We start from the raw sequence: 27,540 nt of genomic DNA, 5'->3' as shown, positions 1-27,540 counted from the left end.
AGTGTGAACATAATCCCGAAACGCGTGTATATGGGCCTACTTGCTAAAATCGCCTTAATCACCGGTTTGCTTTTTTAAAGTAAACCACATAAATTCATTGTAATATATGCTTCGGCTGCAGTTAAACATTAAGATATTATCATGATATGTGTTTAGAAAACCCTATTTTGCAAACCGGAAGAACTACTGTGACGCTGATTTGTTTTGTTTTCCAGCTCGGAAAATATCCGAAATAAACCTAAATCTTTACTTTTGCATATCACACAACATCTAAATACAGTGTAAGTACTAGTTCGGCTGTACTAGATATTTAATATATTCAGTGCATACATCTTTTTACAACCCTAATCACAGCCTAATGTTTGCAAACAGAAAAAACTACAAATATGGTACTAATTAGTATGAAGTGGCATGGCGCGGCTAGAGGGAATTGTAGTTTAAAAATATATGTCTCAATATATTGAAATTGAGATTTGTAAATAATGATGCAAGAATACACTGATGGGTTAAAGGGGATGGGAATCACATTTGTGTAATACAATTTTAAATACCTTACTGTTAAATAGGTGAAAATCAAGTTTGACCATTTTTGATAGCAAAACCTCTTGGTGACTCTACCCATATGGGTATAGTCATATAGCTGAAGTCAACAGCTATTTATAACAGTTGGTTTCATGTCTGTAGCCCTTTCTGTTCCTGAATGACAAGCTTTCAAACATGCACCAAGGTCAAGGTTCAGAGGTCAATATTTCAAAGCAGGAGCCATTTACAACCTTCAGACTGACATATGTTACTCTTCAGGTCGAGCCCTTTCCAACCATATATTTGGTTTAGTCCTACAACAAAGTTTAAATTTTAACTTTACATGGACACAGCCTTGGCTCAGGCATAGTTTCAGTGAGGACTTTGAGGCCCCGACCTCAACTTTTATATATTTTTTAGAAATTTAGTATTATAACAATACTGCACATATGTATGTACCGCAGCCAAGCAAAAAACAGACTATTTGGGTGTTTTAGATAGAGTCATGAACTTATGAGCATCAGCATTAATCTAAAAGATGCAATAGGCCCTATGCACAGCTGCACTACTTCCTGAACTTCAGCCAGCTCCTTTGTTTCCTGTCTGCCATTATTGGACAAACTGATTAATCCAGGTGTGTCTGACCAACAACAATAATCAGACACACCTGGATTAATCAGTTTGTCCAATAATGGCAGACAGGAAACAAAGGAGCTGGCTGAAGTTCAGGAAGTAGTGCAGCTGTGCATAGGGCCTATTAGGTGCCCAAATAGTACTTTCAAATGATGTCAGTGGTGGATGACGTTTTCAGATCATTTACTTAAGTAAAAGTACTAATAATTTGTTATCATGATATTATTATTCCTCATGTGTTAATGTAAAAGCAGGATTTTACTGTTGTAGTTGGTTGTGGGTGAACAGTTTAGTCTCTGACTGCATGAGATGATTATTTCATTATGGATGAATTTGCTGATTTTTTTTATTTTTATTAATCGAGAGCCCATAGCCCAAAATAACACCTTCACACTGCTTGTTTTGTCAGTCTAAACCTAAAAATGTTTAAAAATATCTATTAAAATAATCTAGATGAAAATCTTCACATTTCTGAAGCTGGAACCATGAAATGTTTTTACATGACATGACTTATCTAAATAGCTGGCAATTAAAGTTCTGTCGATCAACTAATGCATTAACTGTTCTTGTATAAACTGTTGAGTACCTAATTTATACTCTTCATATTGTTTGTGTGCAAAACTCCACCTTTGTAAAGTAACTAAAGCTGTCAGATAAATGTAGTGAAGTAAAAAGTACAGTATTTCCCTTTGAGATGTAGTGGAGTAGAAGTGCCATATAAGTACAAGAGAACAACAGCTTTATCATGGAGTGTAGCTGTGAAAAAAGTCTGTATCAAGTCACTGATAATGCAAACTGAACATTTCCTGCTGCAGCATATTAGGTTCACACAACAGACAATTCCATCAAATGGGTTTATTAGAATGGCACAAAATCACAAAATGAGAGCAAGAAAAATTAAGTTATTCAAAATAATAAAGGAGTTTAAATATTCACACTATTGCATTTCAAAGGGCTTTGCATATAAAATAAAAACAAAATAAAAGAAAGAAGGCCAGGAGTCTGCCTGATTCATTAAATTTGGGGCACCCCTATCTGAGATGGTAGAGATGGAGCAGGTTTGCGGCGCCACTGGACCTTCAATCCAGGGACGTATTCTGCTGGGGTGGTGCTACAACCAGTAATGCCCAGCGGGGCCACACTCTGCTTGCTCTGTGGTTACCAGTGGTGCATATGTATGCATCACAAGTTACAAAGACATTTCTTTATACAGTTTTACAGGATGTAAGTGAAAATTCTTTGGATTTGTCTGTCTGTCTGTACATTTAGATGATGTCATATGGAAAACATAAAAGAATAACATTTATGGTTTCAATGCTATTTGACTGTATTCAGTATGCTATAACTACAAAAAAACTACAAAATAATATGGGTAGTATATGCAAATTGCATACAAATATAAATTCACTTATATTATGGAAATACCAAAGTACATTCAAATTATACTTGTTAAAATTACACAGACTGCCATTGAATCTTCATTAGATTTTTCCATGCAAAGATGATGACAATTAATTATTTAAAGCAGCAATAAGCAGTTTTGGTTTGAAATCAGCAAGCTCAAATGTTAGAAGAGATAAATAACTCAATGTTTTTCTATTTTTTTTTAAATAAAAATACATACAGAATCTACAAAAACTTTCCTGTAGATACTTTGGTACAGCTATTTAAAACAAAGGCAAGGCAAGATTTTTTGTACAAATCTCCAGTTCCTCTGTGTTGTTTGGCAGTGGTCTTTAGGTGTCTTCTTCCTCAGACTCGGGGCTGGTGAAGCCATTGTCATCCCACTCCTCAATGTCCTCCTGTATGGAAAGGAAATCACATTCCATAGTGGCTATACTGCTGTATGCATTAACAGCCTGTTTGTGTTGACTTCTAAGTGAGTGACCCCTCCGATTGAGGACACTGTTGAGCCCATGTGTAGCATCCTCTGTCAGGTCACCGAAACCTGTAGAGGAATTGTGGGAAAAAATAGAAAGAGAAAGATGACACATCAAACAAAACATGACATTTCTAACTATTTTTGCATTTTACAATGCTGAATTTGCAACTTCAACATTACATTTTAGTCATTATATTTACTGTATTTACAACTTTTACATTGTGCACACTGGTGCCAAATAGCTGGTAATCTATATTATCTATATTATAGACTATATTATATTACTACAATAATCTATATTATAAATAAATAAATAAATAAATACATGATACTAAAATCTAAAGATCTTGTACATACTGCTGGTTTTGATGCGCTCCAAAGTCTGTCCTCTGAGTGACTCCACTTCTTGCACTTGCTTCAGAAGGTACTTGATGTGCTGAGACATCTCCTTTACCAGGATGCTCTGCTCCTCCTCCAAGCGTTTCAGCAGCATTACCTGGTCGAAGACAGATCTCTTCAACCTGAAGGTGTTGCCTTTGGTTGGGGAAAGTAATGGAATAGTGGACAAGGAATGTTTATTATTATATTATACAAGTATAACAGAATTATGTTCTCTGAGAAATCTTTTTAGCGACAGCATTGGTTCTGTAGAATATAAACAATTTCAAAATATGAATAAAAGTCACAATAATATAATTTGAATTATATAATTCTCCATTCAAATTGAGAGCTTGTGAAATTGTGATGGTCAAGCATTTTATTTATGATTACTACAGCACACCATTCAATGTTTATGCTCCGTGATTAATATTTCCATATTTTGGTATTCATGATATTTTTTTATTTCAATATATCATCCCATTCCTGTGTTGTTGCATGACAAGTAACAAAAAGGACAATGGTAAATATGGAAATATGGAATATAGCAATTCATATATATCATACCATCTTCATGTCTCTCCCATGGTAGGATATATCCCTCTGTCAGACTGCAAGCCAACTCCTCGTCAATCGGATCTCCTTCCACTACGGTGTTGTATTGCAAGACCTTTTCGCGAAGCTTCTTCTTCAACTCTGTCATTTTCTTTCTCTTTCTTTGTCTTGCCTGGTTGCTATCTGCAAATCGAAATGAAAAGAAAACTGTCATAATCCCAGATTATTATTGTTTTTTTAAAGTCTTATTCGTTTAAATAACTTGATTTGACAACAAACCATGCTGACGATACAGATCTTGCTTCTTGCGCAAAAGGGTTACAGTGATGTTCTCAATGTCAGCCCTTAGCTCTTCAGTACAACCTGGAGTGTAGACTCTCTCTAAATAGGTGAAACAAAACAATTGACAAGAGACACAATTAGTGACATTTTCAAAATATAGCCACCTTTTATTATTTGTATAAGGGTACAGTCCTTAACAGATGTGTGTGTGGGTGTGTATATACACACATACATAGTGTACTTTACATGTTTTACCTGTGACCGCCCATTGTCTAACATCACACACCCACTGCTGTATTGTCTCCTGATCAAGGTTGTGCTGCTCCTTGATGTTGCTAAGGCTGGCAGCTTCCACCTTTGCCCTCTCTGTGATCTTTTAAATAGAAAAAATAACAAAATGTCCGAAAAAAGCTCTATGCACCACCACAATGCAAAAACCACCAATTTTACTTGAGCTTTCGGTACAAGACTTTCATCAGGACAGGTGTAACATTAAATAACACATTAAATATCTGTGTATACTAGCAAGCAGACCTCCCCTCAGTTACTTAAAATGAATAAAACATGATTATTATCAAAATAGTCGCATATTTTTTTCCGTAACATGATTAAACAATTAATCAACAAATAGTTTCAGATCTAGCTGTAGTTGGTGCATTGAGGGAAAGGGGCAGTGCTTAGGATCTCAATTATAATTTACCCTTACTTTGACATATCTGTGGGCTAACACTTGATGAAGGTTGTCCCTCTTTCTTCTGTTCCAACCCATGGCCTGTCGCGTTAGCATGTTCACTCTTCCTGATGAAAACAATAAGGCACCCACAAGCCAAAAAGTAAGATTTCACATTCAAAAGACAATAAGAGAAACCCAACAGACATGCCTAAACCCTATCACTAAAAGTTAGTTGAACTGGTAATTACCTTGAAGTAATACAATGATAAATTTAGTAAGAACAGAACAGAGAAACTTTGTTTTTTTTAATTCCCTGTAAAAACACTATTAAGTATTTATTATTATTTATTTAGGCTACCAGAGCGTGTAATGTAAGTGTAACACCAACCAGCTTTTGTCATGTATTTTGTGACAAGTGCTGCCCTGGAGAGAAAGCTGTTCACCTATAAAGAAAATAACTCATTTTTACACAATTAACTCATACATAAAGGATGTACTTTATCCCTCACACCAGGCGTTTTACTTAGATGACAAATAAGTGCCTTTTGGTGTTATGGTTTCTATTAAGACCCTTTGTAGCCATAGTTAAAATACTGACAATAATACCATACCTGCTCCACTTCCTCTCCCACTGTGTTTCCTGCTCCATCTTGGCTTCTGCCACCCCATTTCACCTGCAACACAGAGTGAGAAGTGTTATGTAGCAGTACTTCAGAAGTTTTGATATAACATCATACAATCAGGCATAACATGCACAAATGTAAAACTAATCCTTTGCATTGAAGATTGCATTAATGCATACAATTATCTCTAAAACATCTCATGACACAAGCTTTTTATTTGTTGGGGAAAAACAAAATCCCTGTCCAACAAATTTGAAAAAGCAGCTGAAAAGCAGTTAGTGAAAGATAACACACAGCACGTTCTATTATCCGACCCATTATTTCCCTATAGCTACAGCCATACCAGACTTAAAGTTATTGCATGTACCTCGCATTTTGCTGTATGGGCTTTGGCATGCATGACGCTCAGGAATGGCCTCATTTCTGTTAATGGCAGAAGCTCTGGTAAACCCTCTGCTACTTTGTTAAGGTAGGGCCAGTACCTAAAAAGCAGGAGCAGCATCATGTGAGTGTAACAAAGATCCATTTTTAATTGAAATCTAAAATGACTAACATCACTGTAAAGCTGAGAAACAAGACATTTTAATCATGGAGTTGGATTTGCAATATGACAATGAGGATTACCTGCATGTAACATCCATACAGAAGAAGGTAACATTTGCCTTCTTTGACATCTCTCTTTGAAGAAACATCGGGTAAGCAAATATTTCTCCACGGTAATGGTTCAGTCCTCGTAAAAGAAACCCATGTCTGATAAATCAGAAGAAAATGTAGTGGTTAAGAAACAATTGACCCAGTAAGGCCTGGCTTAAGCTCACATCTCTGTCAACTGAGTGCCTATAACAAAATATATGATAAATATAATACTTGGCTACACACACACACACACACACACACACACACACACGCACACACACACACACACACACACACACACACACACACACACACACACACACACACATACACACACACACACACACACAGACACAGACACACACACCTGCAAACTGCAACTTGAATGCCCTCCTCATCTATCTGAGCACCAGACTTTTTGGACATCTCTCTGCCAGCGGTGAACTTGGCAATACCGCAGACTGCACTGTCATTTGTCTATAAAATCAGTTTATAACACATTTTAAGATACATAAAAACACAAAACTAAAATATCTGTGTAACCAACTATTATATAAAAAAAAAAATCTAATGTTCATACACTTCTCATGTTGCCTCTGACAAGATCAACAAAGGTAGCAACTTCCTCATCCTTGGCCAGGAACAAGCCCTCATATATGGGTGGCTCCTCAGTCCTGTCCATGATAAGATAACATGCGTCAGTAATAAAAAATCACAAGTACTACATTTACTATTTGTTAAAATGTAAGTTATGATCACTCAATGACAACCCGAAGGGCTACTATTTGTGTTAGACAAGTCTAAAATAAACTTCTGAAAAATACCTATACCTACCCTTTTGACTTGCTGAAGCGGTAATGCTTTCGGTTCCCATCAGAGCAGACAGCCAACATGTCTGGAGAACATGCTGGGCACTCAAAATGATGGACCTGGCACATATCCTCTTCTTTGTATTCACAGAAGGTAAACTCAAAAAAGCTCCGCTGAAATGTATCAGCACAGATACTACCTGTCTGCATATTAAGAAATGATTGGTTAGAATTTTTTGAAGCAATGCCCACAATTAAATATTAGGTATACAGTAATATAATTTTGTTTGTTATATGTTTCAATGATATTCAGGCAGACTTACCCTTCCAGCTTGAACAGATCTGTGCTCCAACATTTTCAGGAAGGCCTGTCTGGACATGGCTGGTGCAGTCACCTTCATATGCTCAAACGAGGTGAAGACATCAAACTTGTATAGGGTCTGGCAGCTGGTGCTAGCTGGCCAGTACCGATAAACAAGCAGGTCCTTCACATCGGGAGTCCATTCTGCAGAGCATGATGGACAGGATTTCCGAGGCAAGCAGACATTGTATCGTCCTGTGAACAAGTGAATATACTGTACTGTAGTCAAGACTAAAATAATTTCAGTAATCAAATTGCAACAGATTGCCTTCTATACAGAGATACAAATATATGATATATTAGCTATTTGACATGGCATTTGGGCATTGCCTGAAAATGAAAATGGTGATAAAAAGCTTTGCGTTGCACACAGTGCAAAAGTAAAGTTCTAGTACAATAATACTTGCACAAAAAGGAGGGCTTTCAGAACAACATACCATTGATGGTAACCACAGAAATATGCTTCCCTGGAGTGATTGTGAGGTCATGAGTGCATTCACAAATTGACCTTGGTGCAGGAACAGGCAGTTGACATACTGCAAAACAGAAAGAAGTTATGAAGGGTGTATTTACAGCTTCTCCTCAGTCCCTTAGATGCATTTCCCAAAACGCTAACCTCATTTTCAAAATAGTGCTTTAAAACCCAACAATTAATCCAAACTGGCCACACCACTATTCCACCTGTAATTGTCATTATGTTGAAACAACATGTAAATGCTTAAGCACATTTTGAAAAATATTAAGAGGCAATTGACTTAGCTGGTCAAAGATATGCTGGACAGAACTGTCAAAACCAATCATACTTTTGTTATTCAGCTATTAAATTTCACACTTGCACTTTAGAGTTTTTAGAATAAACTTAGAATGAGATTAGCATTTTAGAAAAAATGTCTAAGCCATTTAGAAACACTGTTAAATATAAACATGTGCACTATCTACAACAACATTTGGACAATTACATTTTAAGTATGAGGCAATTTGATATAATGCTAATTTTAACATACTTTGTTCACAAAACTGAGGCTCGCCATTTTCATTCACCACCACAGCAGTTGTAGGGGGAATGGGCTCAAGAAATCCATGGAACACAGCCTCTCTGTCATGGAAGACATTTCTCTTGTGGGCCTCCATGTCACAGGTAGCACAGAGGAACTCCATGTCTAGTGGTACACAGTCCAGGCACCTAATCACAGCTTCTACAGCACAGCATCTGTCACAGTTTTGGATGAATACTCTCTCGGCTGAGAGCTTTGCATCCAAAAGCATAGGCCTAGCAGTTTTCATTCTCACATCTGTGAGAAGCTGCCTTTGTTCCCAAGCAGAAACCATTCTGTCTGTTCCCTCCGGAACCTGGACTGCAGTTATGGTGTCCCTTAACTCTTGGAGTCTTGTTTCTAAAAAACAAAAATATACATTCACTTGTCCTTAAAAGGTCTATACTCATGATTATGATCACAAGTATATATCAGTTATACTGTGAGTCAGTAGTGGAAGCATAGACAAAACATAATGCTTAATTATGATTAAATAAATGGTGGAAATTGGAAAAATTGTAGTGTACTGTACTACTGTAACACTCAGTATTCTCACCAAGACTTGCCAACTCTTGATCTTCTATCTGAAAGCCCTCCTCATGCACAGGATCCCTTCTTCTGGATTGAGAAGCAGCTGCAGAGACAGTCATTTTGCTTAACCCTTTGATCAATATAACATGAAACCAATTCATTTCCAAATGAAAATATTCCATAAGGACTGGAGGGAGGGAAACTATATAAATTATTAATACACAACACAAGTAAGGATTATCAGTCGCATGCTCTTTAACTATCTTCTATATTAGTAAGAACATTTTTCACAAACATTGCAACACCATTTTGTCAAAGTGGTATCTGACTCTCATTTTATAATACGTGTAACCACCAAAACACTATTTAATGAATTATCTTTATTCTTAGATACAGTAATCATGTTTTAGTAAAGAACAAACCTGATTCAGGGCAGTGTGTTTCCCGACGTTTCTCATGCCTGCCTGTGACCAGTGGATTAGTAGTGAGGGATCTCTTCCTCCTTTTCCTCGTTTTTTTTTTAGGAAAGGCAGTTTCCATGGCCATGGCAGCCTATATTGCAGAGCACTTATATCAGCAGCACTTATAATTGAGCATTATTCAGTAGTTGCATAAAAGGGTCTTACTAACCATTTACATCACATCTATAAAAGCAATAGCAATTAGTATTTTCAGACTTAGGCACTATTTGCTTATCATGACAAGCCTTACCCTGGCCTCATGGAGATAAGCATCACTAATTAATGCTGCCATGTGGATCCTGGCATCATTGGGATCATCAAAGATCCTCATGTCAGAATTGAGGGACATCACAAACAAATACAAACAATATAAAAACAATACACAAAATGAAGAAAGAGAGAAAGAGAGAGATCGAAAGAGACAAGTGAGAACGAGAGAGAGAGAGTGGCTCTTAAAAGTGCCGTTGGTTTGATTTGGGTGCGTGTGTGTATATGTGTGTGTGTTGGTGGAGTCAAAGTGTTGCAATATAGCTGTAAAACAAGAAAAAAGCAAAAGATTATTAGAATAGCATTTGTAGTAAATGATAATTTCTTAATTGTTAGGACAAAGTACTTATTAACTGACTATGTATCAATCACAACCACTACGTACAATACAAATCAATCCTTACTGTACAAATATCAGATTTGTACCACATTCACTTGACACAAGCAAGTACCAACACAAATCTATTTTTATTTAGGCCTACAAATAATGGAAAAGGTGGTCTTCTACTGTCCTGTTGCATAAAACGCTTCTCATAATATCTACTGCTCTCTCTTCTCAATGTCACACATAACTAAAGTAACAATTATGATTCAGTGTCTTCTAAAATGGCAAAGTCTTACAAAAGTATGGCACGAAAGTGTTACAGGATAATTATGTTAATTACAAGTTAATGATGCATTAATTATATCAGGTATGTATGAACGGTCATTGACATTGAGTCGCACTGAGCAGTCAAATCCTCTGGAAAGACTCCCGGTCCACTTTTTTATTCTAGTCCATCCCCGATTGCGGTAATTCACCTTAGTTACACTTCTGACATTTACTTTGCACTTTAAATAAAACTTTAACCACTGCAACAACACGTTGTTAATTGTTGTCCTCACAACACATGGACAAATACATGAGTTTAAACTGATTTTTGTTGTGGAAGTGCCACATTCCTACTGTGCCGGGGTCGGGACAGCTGTCATTTGGCTGGCTAGCTAACGTAATTACTTCGGCGGGTAGCCGTGTAAATGATAATGCAACACTAACAAATTCAACCTAAACTCTATGGATGATTAAATCCAGCTACAACTAAAGAAATAACAGCAAAGGTTTTACGTGCTTTTTAACAAACAAACACCCCGAGGGGTTGAGATACTTACTGTAGTCATGTGGCGGGAGAAATGAGTGGTAAAAGCGCAGTGATTATGGGTAAGAAGCGTGCGTAACGTGACGTATCGTTGCCGTGGTAACGACTGAAAGTCTTCTGATTCATAATAATAATAATTAATAATATTCGCTGCTATGACAGACAATACATTTGAAAAGAATAAAATATCGTAAATGGTTTAATAAAGTAAAGGGAACAATCTATTTAACACAGCCTCGGGCCATTCTTTAAAACTACTCCATCTATAAACGGATAGTTATATCACAAACAATTTACTGTTATTTAGACAACAAAAATCGGAAGTAATACACTACAATAAATTATAAAAGGAGGACGTTTCGTAAACTAGAAAACAACATTTACCGCTGCCCATTGTGACGTTGTCTAACCAGGGAATCCGTGTGTCCACCACGACAAATGAGCCTCATTGACTTTGTATGGGTGTTGTTTGCGTGGTGCCGACACGTAATTCTAACACATTACGTGCCACCACCACGCAAATCGGGGTTAAGGGGTCGTGTTCATTTCACGTAATTCTGTGAGATCAGGTTGGATGCGATGGTGCAACACAGCACAGCTGCTCTGAGGGTTAAACGCAACAGATGAGCAGATAGACAAGACACAGCTGCTGCTCTACTGACTTACAAACGCTGTTCTGGACAACCGGAAAGAATGAACACAAACGACGCGAAGGATTACCTCTCCAAACGACAGATCCCACACCTTTTTGAGGTAAGGATCATCCAGAAGAGAAGCCTTGTATATTAATATAGCATTAATACTATTAATATAGCAGATAACACATCTGGAAACATCTGCGTGTCTGAAATCTGATTATGTCTGTGTTTTCAAGGTGACACTGTACCTTTCAGTTCTTCTCAGAGTTCTTCAGAGAATATGATTTGATATATCTGGTAGTTATCTATTTCTACTGTCAACACTCTTTACATCAATAATCTGGGAAACTAGCCTCACTAAAGATGGACATCAGATTTGAACTGATAACATGAATTAATCAAAAACTCGTGTCTATTTAGCATGCACAATTACGTGGTAAATTAAATAGCCTACTTGAAAGTGTCACTATGGTGATCCTCAAGTAGGGTGCTGTAATGGCAAAGCAGAGGGTCTCTCTCAAGCTTGTCAGAAATAAGGAAGATTCTCCTCAGACAGCGTCAACAAGTGCTTGTGTGGGAGATATGTTGTTGCATACAAAATACTGTGTCCATGGAGGATCATTGCACACACTTCTGATAAGCTTTCCATCTCCAAATTGATACTACATATAAGGAAGCACAATATAGGCAGGGCAGAAAGAGTGAAGGTTGTAAACATGAGTTTCAGCACATCAACACTTTTGGCTGTCACCAAGGCAACAAGCTATACTTTATATTTACTTGTGACTTGGGAAATGTGGGCAATGGAGAGCGAAGGGGAGCGAAGGACTGAAAAAGTCCTGTTCTTGCATGCATGTGCCCGAACACGCAGCTCACTGGGGAATGCAGACATGCAGGTTTAAGTTCATGTGCATACCTCTAGATATACATCTCTGAAACTCCTCTGTGACCAAATGCACGTAAAGATATGGCATATAGTGCAAGGATTTAGAAAGGTGGAAGTAAAGTATATAACTTAATATTATTATTTAATTGTAGTTAAATGGTAATTATTTAATTGTAACTAGTATTTAAACTTATCAAAGCCAAGTTGCTGACGTTATTCTTTTGAAAGTTTATTTTCCAATAAAATATTACTAAAATATATGTTTTCCCTGTATTGCTTTTATCTTGATGGTAATAGTTTTTACTGTATGTTAGTCTCTCAGCATTTGCTATTAAACTTACTTAAGACTTACTGAAAAAAAATATTAACCTAAAATTAAACCTACAATTTTTTTTTTGAAAACCAGACTTATTTTTATTGAACCAGACGAAATATACTGAATTAGAAAAAAAAAATTCTAGTATTTCGAGATTAAAGTCGAAATATTTTGAGATTAAAGTCAGTGTGTAAAGAAATGCGCTTGTGAAGTCGAACTGCCTCGGACATGGATCTACACAAAATAGTAGCTTTTTACTTTTATCTGGGCTTTCAACAAAAAGAAAATTCGACAGGTGCCAATCTAACAACATGCATTACCATGCCGTTGCCTATAGACGAGCACACAGACTTCGCCGGAGTAGGTTCACAATCTGGTCGAAACTTTATGTGGCAGTGTTTTTGATGTGTTTTCGTGCTCGTCTATAATAGGCAACACTATCTGGGTCGAGAACAATTAACAGTAGGCTAACCGCACTGTTTCCCTCTTCACCGTAAATACGTTCTGGATACATTTTAAGTGCATCCTATCCAATCATTTGGCCGGATCCAGTGATTTTCTCAAATATAATAACCACTGGTGGTGGTTGAGGAGAGATTCCCTGAAATGATTGTAAAGCGCTTTTAAGTGTAGGCCTACATATGAAATATGTGTATAAATACAAATATAAGTGTAGTAGACAGTGTAGATAATTGTAGCCCAGATAAAAGTAAAAAGCTACTATTTTGTGTAGATCCATGTCCGAGGCAGTTCGACTTTTCCTCTTCCTTTTCCGAGGAAGCGCATTTCTTTACACAGACACACACAAACACACACACACACACACACACACACACATGTAGTGTTTTCATTTTTTATGGGGACTTTCCATAGACATAATGATTTTTATACTGTACAAACTGTATATTCTATTCCCTTACACTAACCCTACCCCTAAACCTACCCATCACAGAAAACTTTCTGCAATTTCACATTTTCGAAAAAACATCACTTTTTTGATTTATAAGCCGTTTTCCTCATGGGGACCAAAAAATGTCCCCACACGAACAAGGATTTCGGATATTGCCATCCTTGTGGGGACATTTTGTCCCCACAACGTGATGATTACCAACTCACACATACACACACACACACACACACACACAAAATGTCAGAATTGGAAACACGCCCTATGCACCAGTGGACGCGCGCCGTTATGAATGCACACACACGCAACTTCTACAGAAGACTGTATTGTGGTAATGTTTCGACTTTATTCTCGAAATATTTCGACTTTAATCTCGAAATGTTTCGACTTTAATCTCGAAATGTTTCGACTTTAATCTCGGTATGTTTCGACTTTAATCTCGGTATGTTTCGACATTAATCTCAAAATATTTCGACATTAATCTCGAAATATTTCGACATTAATCTCGAAATAATTCGACTTTAATCTCGAAATAAACATTTCTCTCTACATAGACTTTAAACGCGAACCTGTGAGAAACGCTGATGGCGTTCACATGCGCATTAAGAATTGGTTCTGTAGTTATGTGCGTTTGAATATATGTACGCAGGTTTGTAATTCCCTACAAACCAAGCCTAAACAAAGTACTGGTGTTTCCTTATAATTTTGATACAGAATTTTATTTTATTTTATCAATTCGGGGTAGATACGCGAATTGGGTTCCCCGTCAACGCTTTATCTGTAGAGTGGTAAAGGGATCCTCCATAGGGAGAGACTAGTTGGCACTTCAGCACAGCGTTGTCATCGGGTTCAGGCGAAGGTCCTTCATCAGATCTGGATACGGCCTGGATCCGGCAGGCTGCGGGAAAACCTCGGGATAAACAAAGACACTAAAATTAGCGTAGATGCCATTCTTCTTATGATGTAACAAGTACATCAGGATTTATGGGGAGTGTTCCCGGTTCCAGCTGACCTAATCTATGCAGCCTAACATTGAATTATAGAAGTCTATAATGTATTATGTGAATGCTAGGTCAAAGAGATGTGTTTTTAGTAGGGCTGTCAATCGATTAATTTTTTAATCGCGATTAATCGCATATTGCCATGAGTTAACTCGCGATTAATCGCATTTAATCGCACATTTTTTTAATTGTTCTAAATGTACCTTAAATTAATACTTTTCAAGTTTGTAATACTCTAATCAACGTGGGCATGGATAAATATAGATGCTTTATGCAAATGTATGTTTATTATTGAAACCATAGTCAATATAGAGCATAAGGATGAGATGTTTCAAAGGTCACAGATGTTTTTCAAAGAACTTGTTCATGTCTATTAGACACGTAGAAAGAACAAAAAAAAATGGCAGGTTACCATTACTTCTCTTTCTTTGCACTGAGCAATTTACTAACACAAACATGTTTAGATTTTTGCATGACAGGGCAGCTCTTCTGAAAATGCTAAATGTACATTTATTATTTATTAGCCTATTACATTGTAGTTTGTCTCTCTCTGTGCCCATTTTGATGAAGCTAAATTCTCAATAAAACTGTTTTCATTGGTATATTTTACTGTTTCTGTTGTCAAACAACGGAATGAATTTGAAATGGTGACTGAAACGCGACCCATTAAGACATAACCAGCTCTCCCTTCCAAGATGTTAAGTTAATCTGCACAAAAATTCTGATAATCGAGCCGTCGTCTGGTGAAATCAAATTCACATAAGATAAAGACAATATCTGTGCTCTGATTTCGGCTATACTTGTAAAAATAGAGAAGCAACATAATATCTGTGCTTAACTGAGATAAAGCGCTGCTCCTCCGCGCGAGACGCAGAGAGAGAGAGAGAGAGAGGTGCGCACGCGCGCGTGCTGAGAGAGCAGTACCGGCGGTACCGGTAGATTCTCAGAAACTAAATAAGTTTTGGGCGCTTTGTTGAAGGGAAAAAATCGCTAAAGGGGTCTGCAATGTCGCTAAGTTAGCAACACTGTGTATCTCCATTTCTCCAACTAGGGGTTGGGCCACGGGTCAAACAGAAAATACGCGCTGCGTTAATCGCACGTTAAAAAAATTAGTGCCGTTAATATGATTTTGCGTTAACGCGTTATTAACGCGCTAACTTTGACAGCCCTAGTTTTTAGTCTAGCTTTGAACTGACAGAGTTTGTCTGCTTCCCGGACAATGGTAGGAAGGCTGTTCCAAAGTTTTGGTGCTAAATAGGAAAAGGATCTACCACCAGCAGTCGATTTTGATATTCTAGGTATTACCAACTGGCCGGAATTTTGAGATCGCAATAGACGTGAAGGACTATAATGCGTTAAGAGCTCACTCAAGTACTGCAGAGCTAAACCGTTTAGTGCTTTGTACATGATCAGCAATATTTTAAATTTGATGCGATGTTTAATAGGGAGCCAGTGCAATTTTGACAGAACCGGGCTAATATGGTCATACTTCCTGGTTCTGGTAAGAACTCGAGCTGCTGCGTTTTGGACCAGCTGTAGTTTGTTTATTAAGTGTGCAGGGCAACCACCCATAAGAGCATTACAATAATCTAGCCTTGAGGTCATGAACGCATGAACTAATTGTTCCGCATTTGTCAATGAGAGCATATGACGTAATTTAGATATATTTTTAAGATGTAAAAATGCAGTTTTACAGATACTGGACACGTGACTTTCAAATGAAAGTTTTTTTCAAATGTGTGTGTGTGTGTGTGTGTGTGTGAACAGGTTTGGCTATACTTGTGACTTACAGTTACATTCACATGACCAGTAATGACCCTTTTGCATTTTAACAAATCCCTGACCTTTCATTCAGACCGCACTCTTATGCCTGAATGCCAGCTGTGCACACAACTGTGGCATTTTCTACATCTGGCCCTTCAATGTATTGCAGTGTCACACAACCTGCTGGTTAATCCTCTGTCCACAGTAACACTTATTTGCAAACACTGGCATAATTGCATACAAGTTACAACATTTGCCTACTGACTTTTATTTAACAGCATAGATGCTTCAAGCTGTTGACTGCAGTGATTCGTTATAGTATTCGTGAAATGGGACAATGTAAACTTAAATGTTGAACTTCTCACCAGCATGATGGCTCAGTGGTAAATACTGTCACCTCACATCAAGATCTTTCCACAATACAAAGACATGCACATTTGACAAATTGACAATTCTAAATATTTGAATGTGTGTTTTGCACACATTGCATGCTGGGATACATTCCAGTTCTTTCAGACCTTTTTCTCCATGTTCTGCTTTTTCTAGTTTCAAGTGTCTTAGTATAGGGTTTCTCTAACACACTCCTTTTCATGCACTGGGTAGTTCATAGTTTTTGGGCAGTTTGAGCTTGTAGAGATGTGTGCTTTTCTCATCTCTATCTCTATTCATTAATTTCTTCTGTAAAGCAATTTGAATGAACTGTTGAGTAGGCCTGAAAGTTTCATCCCAAAGAGCAGTGCAGCTTTGTACTCTTTAAAAACAGACTAGGTACAGGTTTCATGTAATAAAAAGTTTGTTATATTTGTATCAAGAAATACAGAGGTTTAATGTAAAAACACACTTAATTATAAAACTAATAAGAAGTTGGGCAGGGGGGCAAGGGGACAATAAAATCTCAATTTTATTCAGAGGCCCTGAGCAAAAGTATGCAATTTGGTGCAGTTGTGGAAATTTATATGGCCAAAAATTAAGATGAAATGAGAGATTGAGATCTTTATAGCAGACTACTAACTTAACATGCATATAAATCAGAAAATATCAGTTATCACTCTATATCTCCCAATAATATGTATAAGTACGCTGATATTTAAATGATGAAATTAAGGTATAATGTGTAATATAAAAAGTTCTATGATCAAAGCTCTTTAATTATGTACAAATAAATATTCCTCAATAGCCTGATGTATTTTTTGTAATAATAATAAAAAAAATGATGTATGAATAATCAAGTAAACCTGAGTTGCTTTTAGTCCAGCAAGTTTTTGTCTTGAAATATTACATACAATTTATTCCTATACGTTTACTTCATAAAAATCAGTAAAGTATAAATCTATCAGATGACAGAAGGCATGTACAGTGGTAAATTGTGTACAACAGTTTTTTTCTGCAAATTTTTATCATGTTGATAATTTAGAGATTTTAGATATTTGCATATCAACTATGTATGCTTTAGGGTTCATTTTAAATGAATTATTTTTATATCCAAAATATTATTTAACGTCATTGAGTCAACCAAAATACATAAGGTTACAGCAACAAAATTAAAAGGTCATAAATTAAGAAGGTGACAATTTTAGGTTGCTACTTTTTACAGTGAAGCTTAGTTTGTTTTTAATGCTCTTTATCCGTATGGATACTGCATTAGTCCTTAAAAATGCTGTGGTCTATTATTAAACGGATACCTTTAGAAAATTCAGCCTTTTGTTTCATTTCTGTTTAGACACTGTTCCTTTATTCAGCCGTTGAATGTGTCTTTGGCCGTTTGATACCCGTGAGGATTGAGATGTAAATTCACAAGCAGTTTTATTTGCATCAAAAGAAGCAAACAGCTGATTATTTAGAGCTCAGATTTTCCATTCCCTGTCCCTCTGAATGGTCCGGAGTATGAACTGCTAACACGTGTGGGATGAATAGAACAACAATTTGCAATTATTATTGTCTCCCACCTAGATTGTTAATAATTTTTTCCCTCTGTCTTTCCATCCAGAAATCGTTTAGCTGCGTTTGGCTTATAAACGCAAAATGTGCTAATATTCTTCTTCTTTTTTTAGGTGAAAAAACAAGGAAAGACTCTGATTGATATCTCAAAGGCCACAATTGTCAGTGATACTGTATAACATTTTGACATGATGAAAGAAGTCATTTACACAAATAGATGTACTGGAATTATACACTTTACAAGAAATACAGATTCATATTTGTGAAACACTCGTGTCAATTAAGCATTTCATGTAACAAAATGATATGAACTCATCTGTTCATGTCACTCATATGTGTGTGCATCTCACAGAGCATGCTAACAGGGCTGATGTACCACAAGCCTGAGGACCCTTTGGCATTCTTGGAGAGTTGCCTGCAGAAAACAAGAGACCTCGGCGGTCCTGAATGTGTGGCCTGGGACACTTTCATTACACCTGATCGAAAACCTCTACCACCAATCACCCCAGCACAGGCGAAGAAAGCTCCCTGCAAACTCGGTAATTTAGCTAGAAATAAAACAGTTAGTTGTGTACATGATGGATATACATGATGGATATACTTTAAAATGACACTTGCATTTTAGTTTCATTGACTTTTTTAGCAGTTCTTTCATTTTACTGAATTATACATTGAACAATGCTTTTTTTGTGAAATTGTTATGCTTATTAATGCATTACTTTTTTGTTGTTGGCTCTCTTTAAATCACAAAAATAACCACATTATCTAGATAAAAAGCCAGCAGTTAAGTAACCATTATTTTGAATCTGAAGGACAGCTGTGAAAATGAAAACATTGCAAAGAAATTTAGGAGGGTTGAAGATGGTTCAACTGTTAAAATCAACCAAATATCTCAGTAGCACCTCACTGCAGTACATGAGATCCAGGGGGCGGAGTTGGATCCAGATCTAAGGGGTGGAGATTGGTAGGTTTAGGGGTGGGTTTAGGGATCAGGGGGTGGAGATGGGTAGGTTTAGGTATATGTAAGGTGGGAGGAGTTGGATCTGGATCCAACTCCTCCCTCTGGATTTCATGTTCTGCAGTGAGGACCATCTCAAATATCTCAATAATGAAAGTCTAAAATCACAGTATTGTGTGGATTCTTATCAAATGAGTGAATTAAAGGCCAATTCACACTGTACCAACAAACGGCGATCAATGCCGAAAGTCTTTGCAGTACGTAATTTCTCAGACATTCCAAGACCCGACAAATGCAGTGTTTGAATCGGCGACAGACTCCGACAGGGGTAACACACTGATACGACAAAACCTGACGAAGTGTGTGCTGCCGTCTGTCTGCGTTTGTCGGTGTGGTGTTAACTGGCCTTAAGAATGAATCTGAGGTCGTATAGAACTGAAGAATGTAATCTGTTTCATTCCATAGACAGTGGTCCTGGTCCTGGTCCTGGGCCTGGTCCTGGGCCTTACCGTCGATATGACAGGCTGCCACCAATCCAAGCCCAGTTCTCCATAGAAAGTGACTCAGATATGACTGAGTCCTCAGGGCTCATACAGGAGTATGATGTCTTTGACCCATCTAAACCACGACCGCACATCATATTCATCATAGGTGAGTGATCATCACTGTCAGCTGGTCATTTCTCCTTTTCAGTCTGTTTCAGTCATCTTTTTCTGAATTCATCTCATTCTAAATTCCAACTCTTTGAGCTGGATGAAATCAAATTCAGTAGACCTTGACATGAATTAATTTGAAATGAACATTTCCATTGTGCTGTTTCTGTGATGTAAAGTGGGATTTGCTATAATATTTTCCAGGTGGACCCGGCAGTGGGAAGGGCACTCAGACAGCTAAAATTGCTCATCGCTATGATTTCGAGCATGTGTCCGTTGGGGAAATTTTAAGGAACCAGTTGCTGCATCATGCCCCCAGTGACAGGAAATGGGAACTGATTGCTCAGATCATTGCCAATGGAGAACTGGCACCTCAGGTTTGGAAATCTGACCACCAAACAATGTGAATTTTTGCAGCTATGGTGTATTCACATCTGATTTGATTGTCAATGTTGATTTTTACATAAACTACTGTTCAAAAGATTGAGATGAGCAAGATTAAAAAAATAATGTGTAAAAATAATAGTGACAGTAAAAGCATTTATAATGTTACAAAATATTATTTCAAATAAATGTCTTTGAAGATTTTATTCATCAGAGAATCCTGAAAAGAATGTTTTCAACATTAATATTAGTAATAAATGTTTCTTCAGCACCAAATCAGCATATTAGAATGATTTCTGAAGGATCATGTGACACTGAAGACTGGAATGATGGCTGCTGAAAAATGAGCTTTGCCATCACAGGAATAAATTACATTATAAAATATATTGAAATAGAAAACAGTTATTTTAAATTGTAATTATATTGCACAATATTACTGTTTTACTGATTAAATAAATGTCTCAAACTTTTGAGTAGTTTACTTACAATATTAAATGAAGAAGGTCACCTCATGCTTTGTCTTGTTCTGACATGATATCCTTTAGGAGACGACTATTGAAGAGCTGAAACAACAGTTTATCAAGAAGCAGGATGCTAAAGGATTCATTGTGGATGGATTCCCCAGAGAGATCTCACAGACGTTTACCTTTGAGGAGCAGGTCAGATATTCCTCCTGATGGTCTGTACCAGAGGTGTCTAAACCTGCTCTTGGAGGTACACTGTCCTGCTGAGTTTATCTCCTGCTTGCCTGAATACACCTGCCTGGAAATTTCTAGTATGCATAATAAGACCTTGATTTGCTAGTTCAGGTGTGTTTAAATGGGGTTGGAGCTAAACTCTGCAGGACAGTGGCCCTCCAGGATCTATACAGTATATATAACCTACATAATACATGTCTTAGTATGTTATGGCAATGTCTGATGTACAGTAAATGACACTCATGGTTCCTCAGATCGGCTCTCCAGACTTGGTGATCTTGCTTGCCTGCTCTAATCAGCAACTCCGGCAGCGTTTAGAGAAAAGAGCGTCCCAGCAGGGTCGTCCCGACGACAATACTCGTGCAATTGAGAAGAGACTAGATACTTTCAAACACAATATCACACTCATAGCCAAGTACTACCAGGAGAGAGGACTTATTGTAAGGGTAATATGATGTTCTTTTCTTATGTTTATGTTAACTGTTGAATTCAGCTGGTTTTGAAAGCACAAGCTGTTCTGATTACAGGTGCTTTTTTAATAATAATAATAATAATAATAATCTCTAGTTTAAGGTTGTGAAACACAATTCTATCTCACTCTTCTTGGTCAGGTCGATGCGGATCGAGAAGAAGACGATATTTTCACAGATATTTGTGCCATTGTAGAGGAAAGATTGTTCCCTAGTGACACGAATGCAGTAGGTTTTGAATAAAAGTTACACTATATTCTACAATTTGTGTTTTAAATTTAGTTTTTGCTTCATAAAAGTTATTTTCTTCCTGCAGAGCAGTACTGAGGATCTTTAGAGGGACGTCTACACATCCAAACCCACAGTTGCTCCTATTAAATCCTAAATGTAATTTCAAAATTTTCCACTATTTTTCATCAATAAACTCGAGGGTCAGAATCAGTGAAAAGGGACACCACCAGAGCCGATCAGCCCTATACGCACACTACGCAAGATGCGTTGGGCCCCGCAAATTACTCATGGCCCCGCCTCCCCCTCGTGTCAAAGTTTACAACATCGTTGAGAAAATTAAGCGGAACTATACTTCTGGTCACGAAAAGAGAGAACAAAACTCCATGAGAGTGAATTGCGGGAACAGCAATCAGGTAGACTTGTGTTCTCTCCTCTCCAAGTTTGATGTAAGCAAAGAACAGTAAAGTTAAGTTGATGTGCATCTCTCTCTAGTCTGTCTAACCCAGCTGGGCAGTGCATCTTTTGGTCTTTCTGTGTCTTGCTTGCTAATGCCGGTGTTGTGCCGAATTTCGACCCCCTGCCAAATTTGAAGTCAGTGACTGATTGCCTAATCCTAACCCCACCCCTAATCCTAACCCCTCCCCCACAACTAATCCTAAACCTACCAATGCTAGGGGGGTAATAATTTGGCGGGGGTCAAAATTCGGCACAACACCTGCCACTTTCAGGGCTGTGTTCTGTGACTTGCCTGACGTGTCCTGCCTGACGAAAAAAAAAGTGAGAGTGAAATACAACTATTTATTACGTTTAATAAACGACAAAGGACAACGTTTTTTGTTTATAACCTGCAGCTCGGAAAAGATAACCGCGTCTTTCCAGCAAAACATCAGTGGGGACTAGTACAATATGGGCATGATGGCACTCCACATTATAGGCGCACATACTTTTAAAACAAGACAATGATTATCTAGGCTCCAAGTCAGTTTAGTTACAACTCTGCAATAAAGCAAGATGGAAAGCAATGCATTGACATTGACTATTGATTTATAGGCTATATTGCATTTAAAATGTTGATTGGCTGGACAAACTGGTCAATATGGATGCACATCCCTCAGTAAATAATAGCCATCAAGTATCAAGTATTGCTTTATTGCAATTAAAACACAGTGACATGCAATGGCAAGCCATTTTAGCTTTTTATTAATACACAGGATGCATTTTTGATATCAATAATTACATTTGTACTATTTAAAATGTCAATTCTTGATATTAATATAAAATATGTATATTTCTGATTCAGAAATTACATTTTCATTAGTACTGGTTAAAGGAGGGAGGATTGTAGTGGGAGCACTGGGGTGTCAGGTGTGACTGTGTGGCAATTGCAAATGGTTTACATGGCTCATGGGTCAGGTAGGAGGGCCCCTTAACAGAATTTTGGGCCCCAGGGAGGACAGGATCGGCTCTGAGGGACACTTACACTTATTTTGTTGCCTCTATTTGTATTTCACTGTGAATTTTCTCTGTACATCTTTTGCAGTAATGACTTTAAAGCAGAGATGTTTGTTGTTTTGATCTGATTTTATTAATGTATATTTAGAGGTCAAGCCAGAAATAATGTGAGTTGTTAAAAAATGCAACAAAGTACAATACAATATCAATGTCAAATGCAACAACATCAACTGTTTTCAAACAAATTACCTCACCTTTTCCTACAACAAGCATTAAAATGGGTTAAATGACAACTGATTAATAAAGTGTTTCTGCTGTTCTGAGGACATGGTTTCATCTTACACAGTATGAACGCACTGGACAGAGACAAATAATAGAGATGCAACAGACGTGTCCTCAGGCTGTGTTCTCATTAATAGATGTTCAATCCAGCTGTGCCACATTCTCACAGTGGGACCTCAGTGAATACAGACTTTCTGCCCTTGTTGACAGACCTTGACCAAGTGCCAAAACGCTGTTACTTTAAATACCGAGGAGAATTCAAACACGCTTATTGAAAGATGATTCACAGTGGAATAACAAGTGGTAAAGTTAAGTATCATTTAATAGCAATACAATCTCTACACTCACTTCTGGCTAAAAAAACGAAATAACATTTAAGCCACTAGATGGCAGACTTTTATTCTTTAAAAATCATTTGTTCATTATCCTCACTGGTTGGAAAGTTATGTCATAGCCATTTTCAAAAATAATTTCCTACCGGTATTTCATTTTAACAAATTAATATTATGAATTTTTAAGTTTTGTAATATTATAAAAAATGCTTGGAAAACCGTGAGCTTTGAGGATGCTTTAAACTAGACTTCATAACATTTACCATAAAAAGAAAATGGTATCTTTAGTGTGCTTAAAATACTGTGTTATAAACAGCATCACTGTGACGGAGTGATGGTATGTGCTGGCTCTCAGAATAGATTCAAGCTTATCACCTGTCTGGCAAATTTCTTGCAGCTCTTAGTGGCACGAGTTGGAGACTCCTCCATACACAAATACATGCTTCAGGTTTGAAATGTACAACTTTGAATTCTGCATCATATGACATAAATGCACTGTGTTCTGAATGTTGTTCTTGTCGCTGAACACTAAAACACTGTCACTGAACACTAAAACCTTGGTATGTTTCTCTACTCTCAAAATTCTTATCCGCTTTAAAGTTCTTGAACTTTTCCTCTAACATGGGGTTGAGACTAACGCTCCTTTAAAATAGTGTTTTTATTTGTTAGTTTTTTCATTTTTGTTTTTTTGCACACTTTCTTTCTTCTGTGGAACATAATAGAAGATATTTTGAGAGATGTCACACTGCTTTTATTCCATACAATTGATGTCAATGATCAGACCAAAACTGTTTGATTGGTTAGTTCACCCACACATGAAAACTTATCATTTAATAGGTTGGATTGCTTTTAAGTTGGTATTTCCTGAAAAACTTGACATTCACCCTGAATTTGGCATAATTATGAAATAAGAAAAAAAATATTTTTAGACTAATCTTTTTGGTTGATCTAGTTAAAGGGATATTTTATCCCAATATTTAAAATACTGTCATCACTCACCATCAAGTTGCTCCAAAACCTGAATGAATGTGTTTCTTCTGCTGAACACAAAATAAGATATTTTATAGAATGTCGGTAACCAAATAGTTGATGGACCCCATTGACTTCCGTAGTTTGTTTGTTTGTTTGTTTATTTATTTTTCCATACTATGGAAATCAATGGGAACTATCAACTGTTTGGTTACCCATACTCTTCCAAATAAAGTAAATGATGACAGAATTTTCATTTTTGGGTGAACTATCCCTTTATCAAAACTGAACAGAATGATTCGTTAATCACGAATCAAACTTATCCAGTTCTCAAGTTCAACTCACTCATTGACTCAATCCAGTCACATCCAGTGGTCAACAACCTGAAAGTGAACATTATCAGAGAACAATGACTTACATCTTGGTCTGTTCCTCACATAAATTTATCATATGTGAATAAACAAATATTCATTTTTAGTTGAACAATTACTTTGAAGTCTGTTCCTGTGTAAGCTAACATAATTTTCCTGCTCTATTTAAGGAATTTGTTATTTTTTTACTGGGGTAAAGGGGTGGTTGGTCTGGTCTTATCTACTGGATAAAAGCATTTCAACATGGTATGAGTAACACTAACCCTAACCCAGTTCATTTCCTTATATAGTCTGCCACTATTCCAGTTCTGATAAGCCTTATCACACTCTCTGACATGTCAGTATAAAAGCCCAACAGGGGCTGTTACAACACATTTCCTAGCTTTTCCCATCTCCACTCTCAGCATCGGCATTATGGCACCGAAAAAAGTTGAACCCAAGAAACCAGAGCCAAAAAAACCAGAGCCGAAGAAAGAAGAAGCCCCAGCTCCTGCCCCGGTTCCAGAGACACCCAAAGAGCCCGAGTTGGACCTGAAGAGTCTCCCGCTGGAATTTACCGCTGACCAGATCGAAGAGTTCAAGGATGCCTTTACTCTTTTTGATGAGACGCCAACGGGCGAGATGAAGATAAGGTATTCCCAGTGTGGAGATGTGATGAGGGCCCTGGGTCACAACCCTACCAATGCTGACGTGCTGACCGTGCTGGGGAAGCCCAAGGCTGAAGATATGAACACCAAATACCTGGACTTTGAGACGTTTCTGCCCATGCTGCAGCATATCTCAAGAGCCAAAGACCAGGGGACATTTGAGGACTTTGTTGAGGGTCTGAGAGTCTTTGACAAAGAAGGAAATGGAACAGTGATGGGTGCTGAGCTCCGTCATGTCTTGGCAACACTTGGGGAGAAAATGACAGAAGATGAGGTGGACCGTCTGATGGCCGGACAAGAAGACGCCAACGGCTGCATTAACTACACGTCCTTCATCAAGCACATCCTCTCTGGGTGAGCTGAAGCTGCAAAGATTGCTGAATGAAATTGGAACTCTAAATGGCAACTGTCAAAACACTGGAAAGAAAATATGTCTTGTCTGTATGTCTTGGAAAGCATCAAATAAAAACCATCCAAATTTTGTTTCGTCTGAGATTTTTTTTTTCTGTTCTGTAAATCTTGTTGTAGAGTTGTCAAATTCAGATGTTATAGAGAAGGAAGTTACAGCTTCATGGTTCTACAGTATACCCTTAAAAATAAAGGAGCGAGAAAAGAGCAAAAAGGAGTTTTGGCAAAGATGCACTTTGCAAAGTATTTATTCTTAGTTTTCTAAAAACCTTTCTAAAAACCTTATGCAACAGTTAGGCCTACCTCAAATTTAATTGGCTGAGCTGCGCTCAAGGAGATATCAAGTATAACACTGGGATACTGTTTGTATCACTCAGCTTGTCTGTTTTTTTTTTTTTTTTTTTTTTTACATGCCAAACAGATAAAAAAAAATGAATTGTGGTCATGAATTAAAGGGATAGTTCACCCAGAAATAAAAAAATATGTCGTCATTTACTCACCCTTATGTTGTTCTAAACCTGCATGAGTTTATATTTTTATATTTTGAAGAATGTTTGTAACAAAACAGTTGATCATCAACAGTTTTATTACCAACATTCTTTAAAATATATTATTTTGTGTTCAACAGAAGAAAGAAACTCGTACAGGTTTGGAACAATATGGGTGAGTAAATTATGACAGAATTTTCATATTTAGGTGAACTATCCCTTTAAGAATTCTTTGAATAATTCGTTCCCCGTTTTAGGTAAATCGTGGTCACGTTGTACAAATTCGTTCCCACTTGTTAATTTAGGGAAATTGTTCAAATTCATCATGTGCGGGCCTCCAAATAGGCTACACTTTATTTTATTTTTTTCTGTGAATGTGCGAGATTTCTGATACATTAGATGCTAAAGTGCAATAAATAGCAAAAATCATTCATTCGTCGACTCGATTCGTCGAAGAATGAGTCACTGAATAAAAAAAACACTGATTCATTTAGTGAAGTTACCCGTGTTTCTTGGAGATGCAACGCAGTTGTCGGAGGGAAAACAAAGTAACTGGCACTGTTGTTGTGTCTAAAAGGTAAGTTAACGAACATTAAAACAAAAATGTAACCATTGTAAAAAAAAAACAAGATTACAGTCGCTATCATGCTGCTGTTGTATTAGCACCACGGCTGTTTGTTTGTCGCAGTGTTGGCTATCACAACCAATATTCGGAAAACAGCACTCTTGTGATGTTGGTAAAAAAAAATATATATATATATATTACTGAGTGTGTGAAGACCTTTTTATATTCCAAAGAATATTTTTTCCACTAGAAAGAGCCTTTTATGCAATGCGAAGGTTCGAGTGCAGCACTTTGAAGTAAAAAAATATCAAACTTGTGGACTTTATCAGCACATAATGGCTATTTCTGATATTGAGTATACTCCTGTGCATAATGGCTATAGTCTATTTGAAGACAGCA

General features: G+C 37.2%; 3 protein-coding genes and 1 long non-coding RNA gene across 4 annotated transcripts; 2 read left to right on the top strand and 2 right to left on the bottom strand.

Annotated features, from left to right (window-relative positions):
- Positions 1–1,997: 1,997 nt before the first annotated feature.
- Positions 1,998–8,551, bottom strand: LOC307159004 (uncharacterized protein). Its single transcript, XM_079872082.1, has 16 exons — positions 8,359–8,551; positions 7,792–7,890; positions 7,317–7,549; positions 7,019–7,197; positions 6,765–6,858; positions 6,552–6,661; positions 6,173–6,298; positions 5,916–6,030; positions 5,537–5,599; positions 5,314–5,368; positions 4,959–5,050; positions 4,508–4,625; positions 4,250–4,351; positions 3,983–4,153; positions 3,395–3,571; positions 1,998–3,103 (listed from the first exon to the last, which is right to left on the bottom strand). The coding sequence occupies exons 1-16, from the start codon at positions 8,510–8,512 to the stop codon at positions 2,892–2,894; spliced, it is 2,100 nt and encodes a 699-aa protein (XP_079728208.1). The 5' UTR covers positions 8,513–8,551; the 3' UTR covers positions 1,998–2,891.
- Positions 8,552–8,627: 76 nt separating this feature from the next.
- LOC307158664 lies at positions 8,628–9,593 on the bottom strand. Its single transcript, XR_013821260.1, has 3 exons — positions 9,342–9,593; positions 8,945–9,022; positions 8,628–8,748 (listed from the first exon to the last, which is right to left on the bottom strand). It is a non-coding gene; the product is annotated as an uncharacterized lncRNA (long non-coding RNA).
- Positions 9,594–11,238: 1,645 nt separating this feature from the next.
- ak5l (adenylate kinase 5, like) lies at positions 11,239–24,141 on the top strand. The gene is made up of 8 exons (XM_079872297.1): positions 11,239–11,536; positions 18,586–18,772; positions 19,657–19,842; positions 20,049–20,221; positions 20,774–20,887; positions 21,181–21,372; positions 21,538–21,624; positions 21,713–24,141. The coding sequence occupies exons 1-8, from the start codon at positions 11,477–11,479 to the stop codon at positions 21,731–21,733; spliced, it is 1,020 nt and encodes a 339-aa protein (XP_079728423.1). The 5' UTR covers positions 11,239–11,476; the 3' UTR covers positions 21,734–24,141.
- cmlc1 (cardiac myosin light chain-1) lies at positions 23,478–26,157 on the top strand. The gene is made up of 2 exons (XM_079872298.1): positions 23,478–24,141; positions 25,438–26,157. The coding sequence occupies exon 2, from the start codon at positions 25,448–25,450 to the stop codon at positions 26,036–26,038; it is 591 nt and encodes a 196-aa protein (XP_079728424.1). The 5' UTR covers positions 23,478–24,141; positions 25,438–25,447; the 3' UTR covers positions 26,039–26,157.
- Positions 26,158–27,540: the final 1,383 nt, after the last annotated feature.

Source organism: Squalius cephalus (assembly GCF_949319135.1).
Source record: "Squalius cephalus genome assembly, chromosome: 5".
Lineage (NCBI taxonomy): Eukaryota > Metazoa > Chordata > Actinopteri > Cypriniformes > Leuciscidae > Squalius > Squalius cephalus.
The sequence above is the reverse complement of the archived record's forward strand: the minus strand, read 5'-3'. Positions and strand labels throughout refer to the sequence as shown.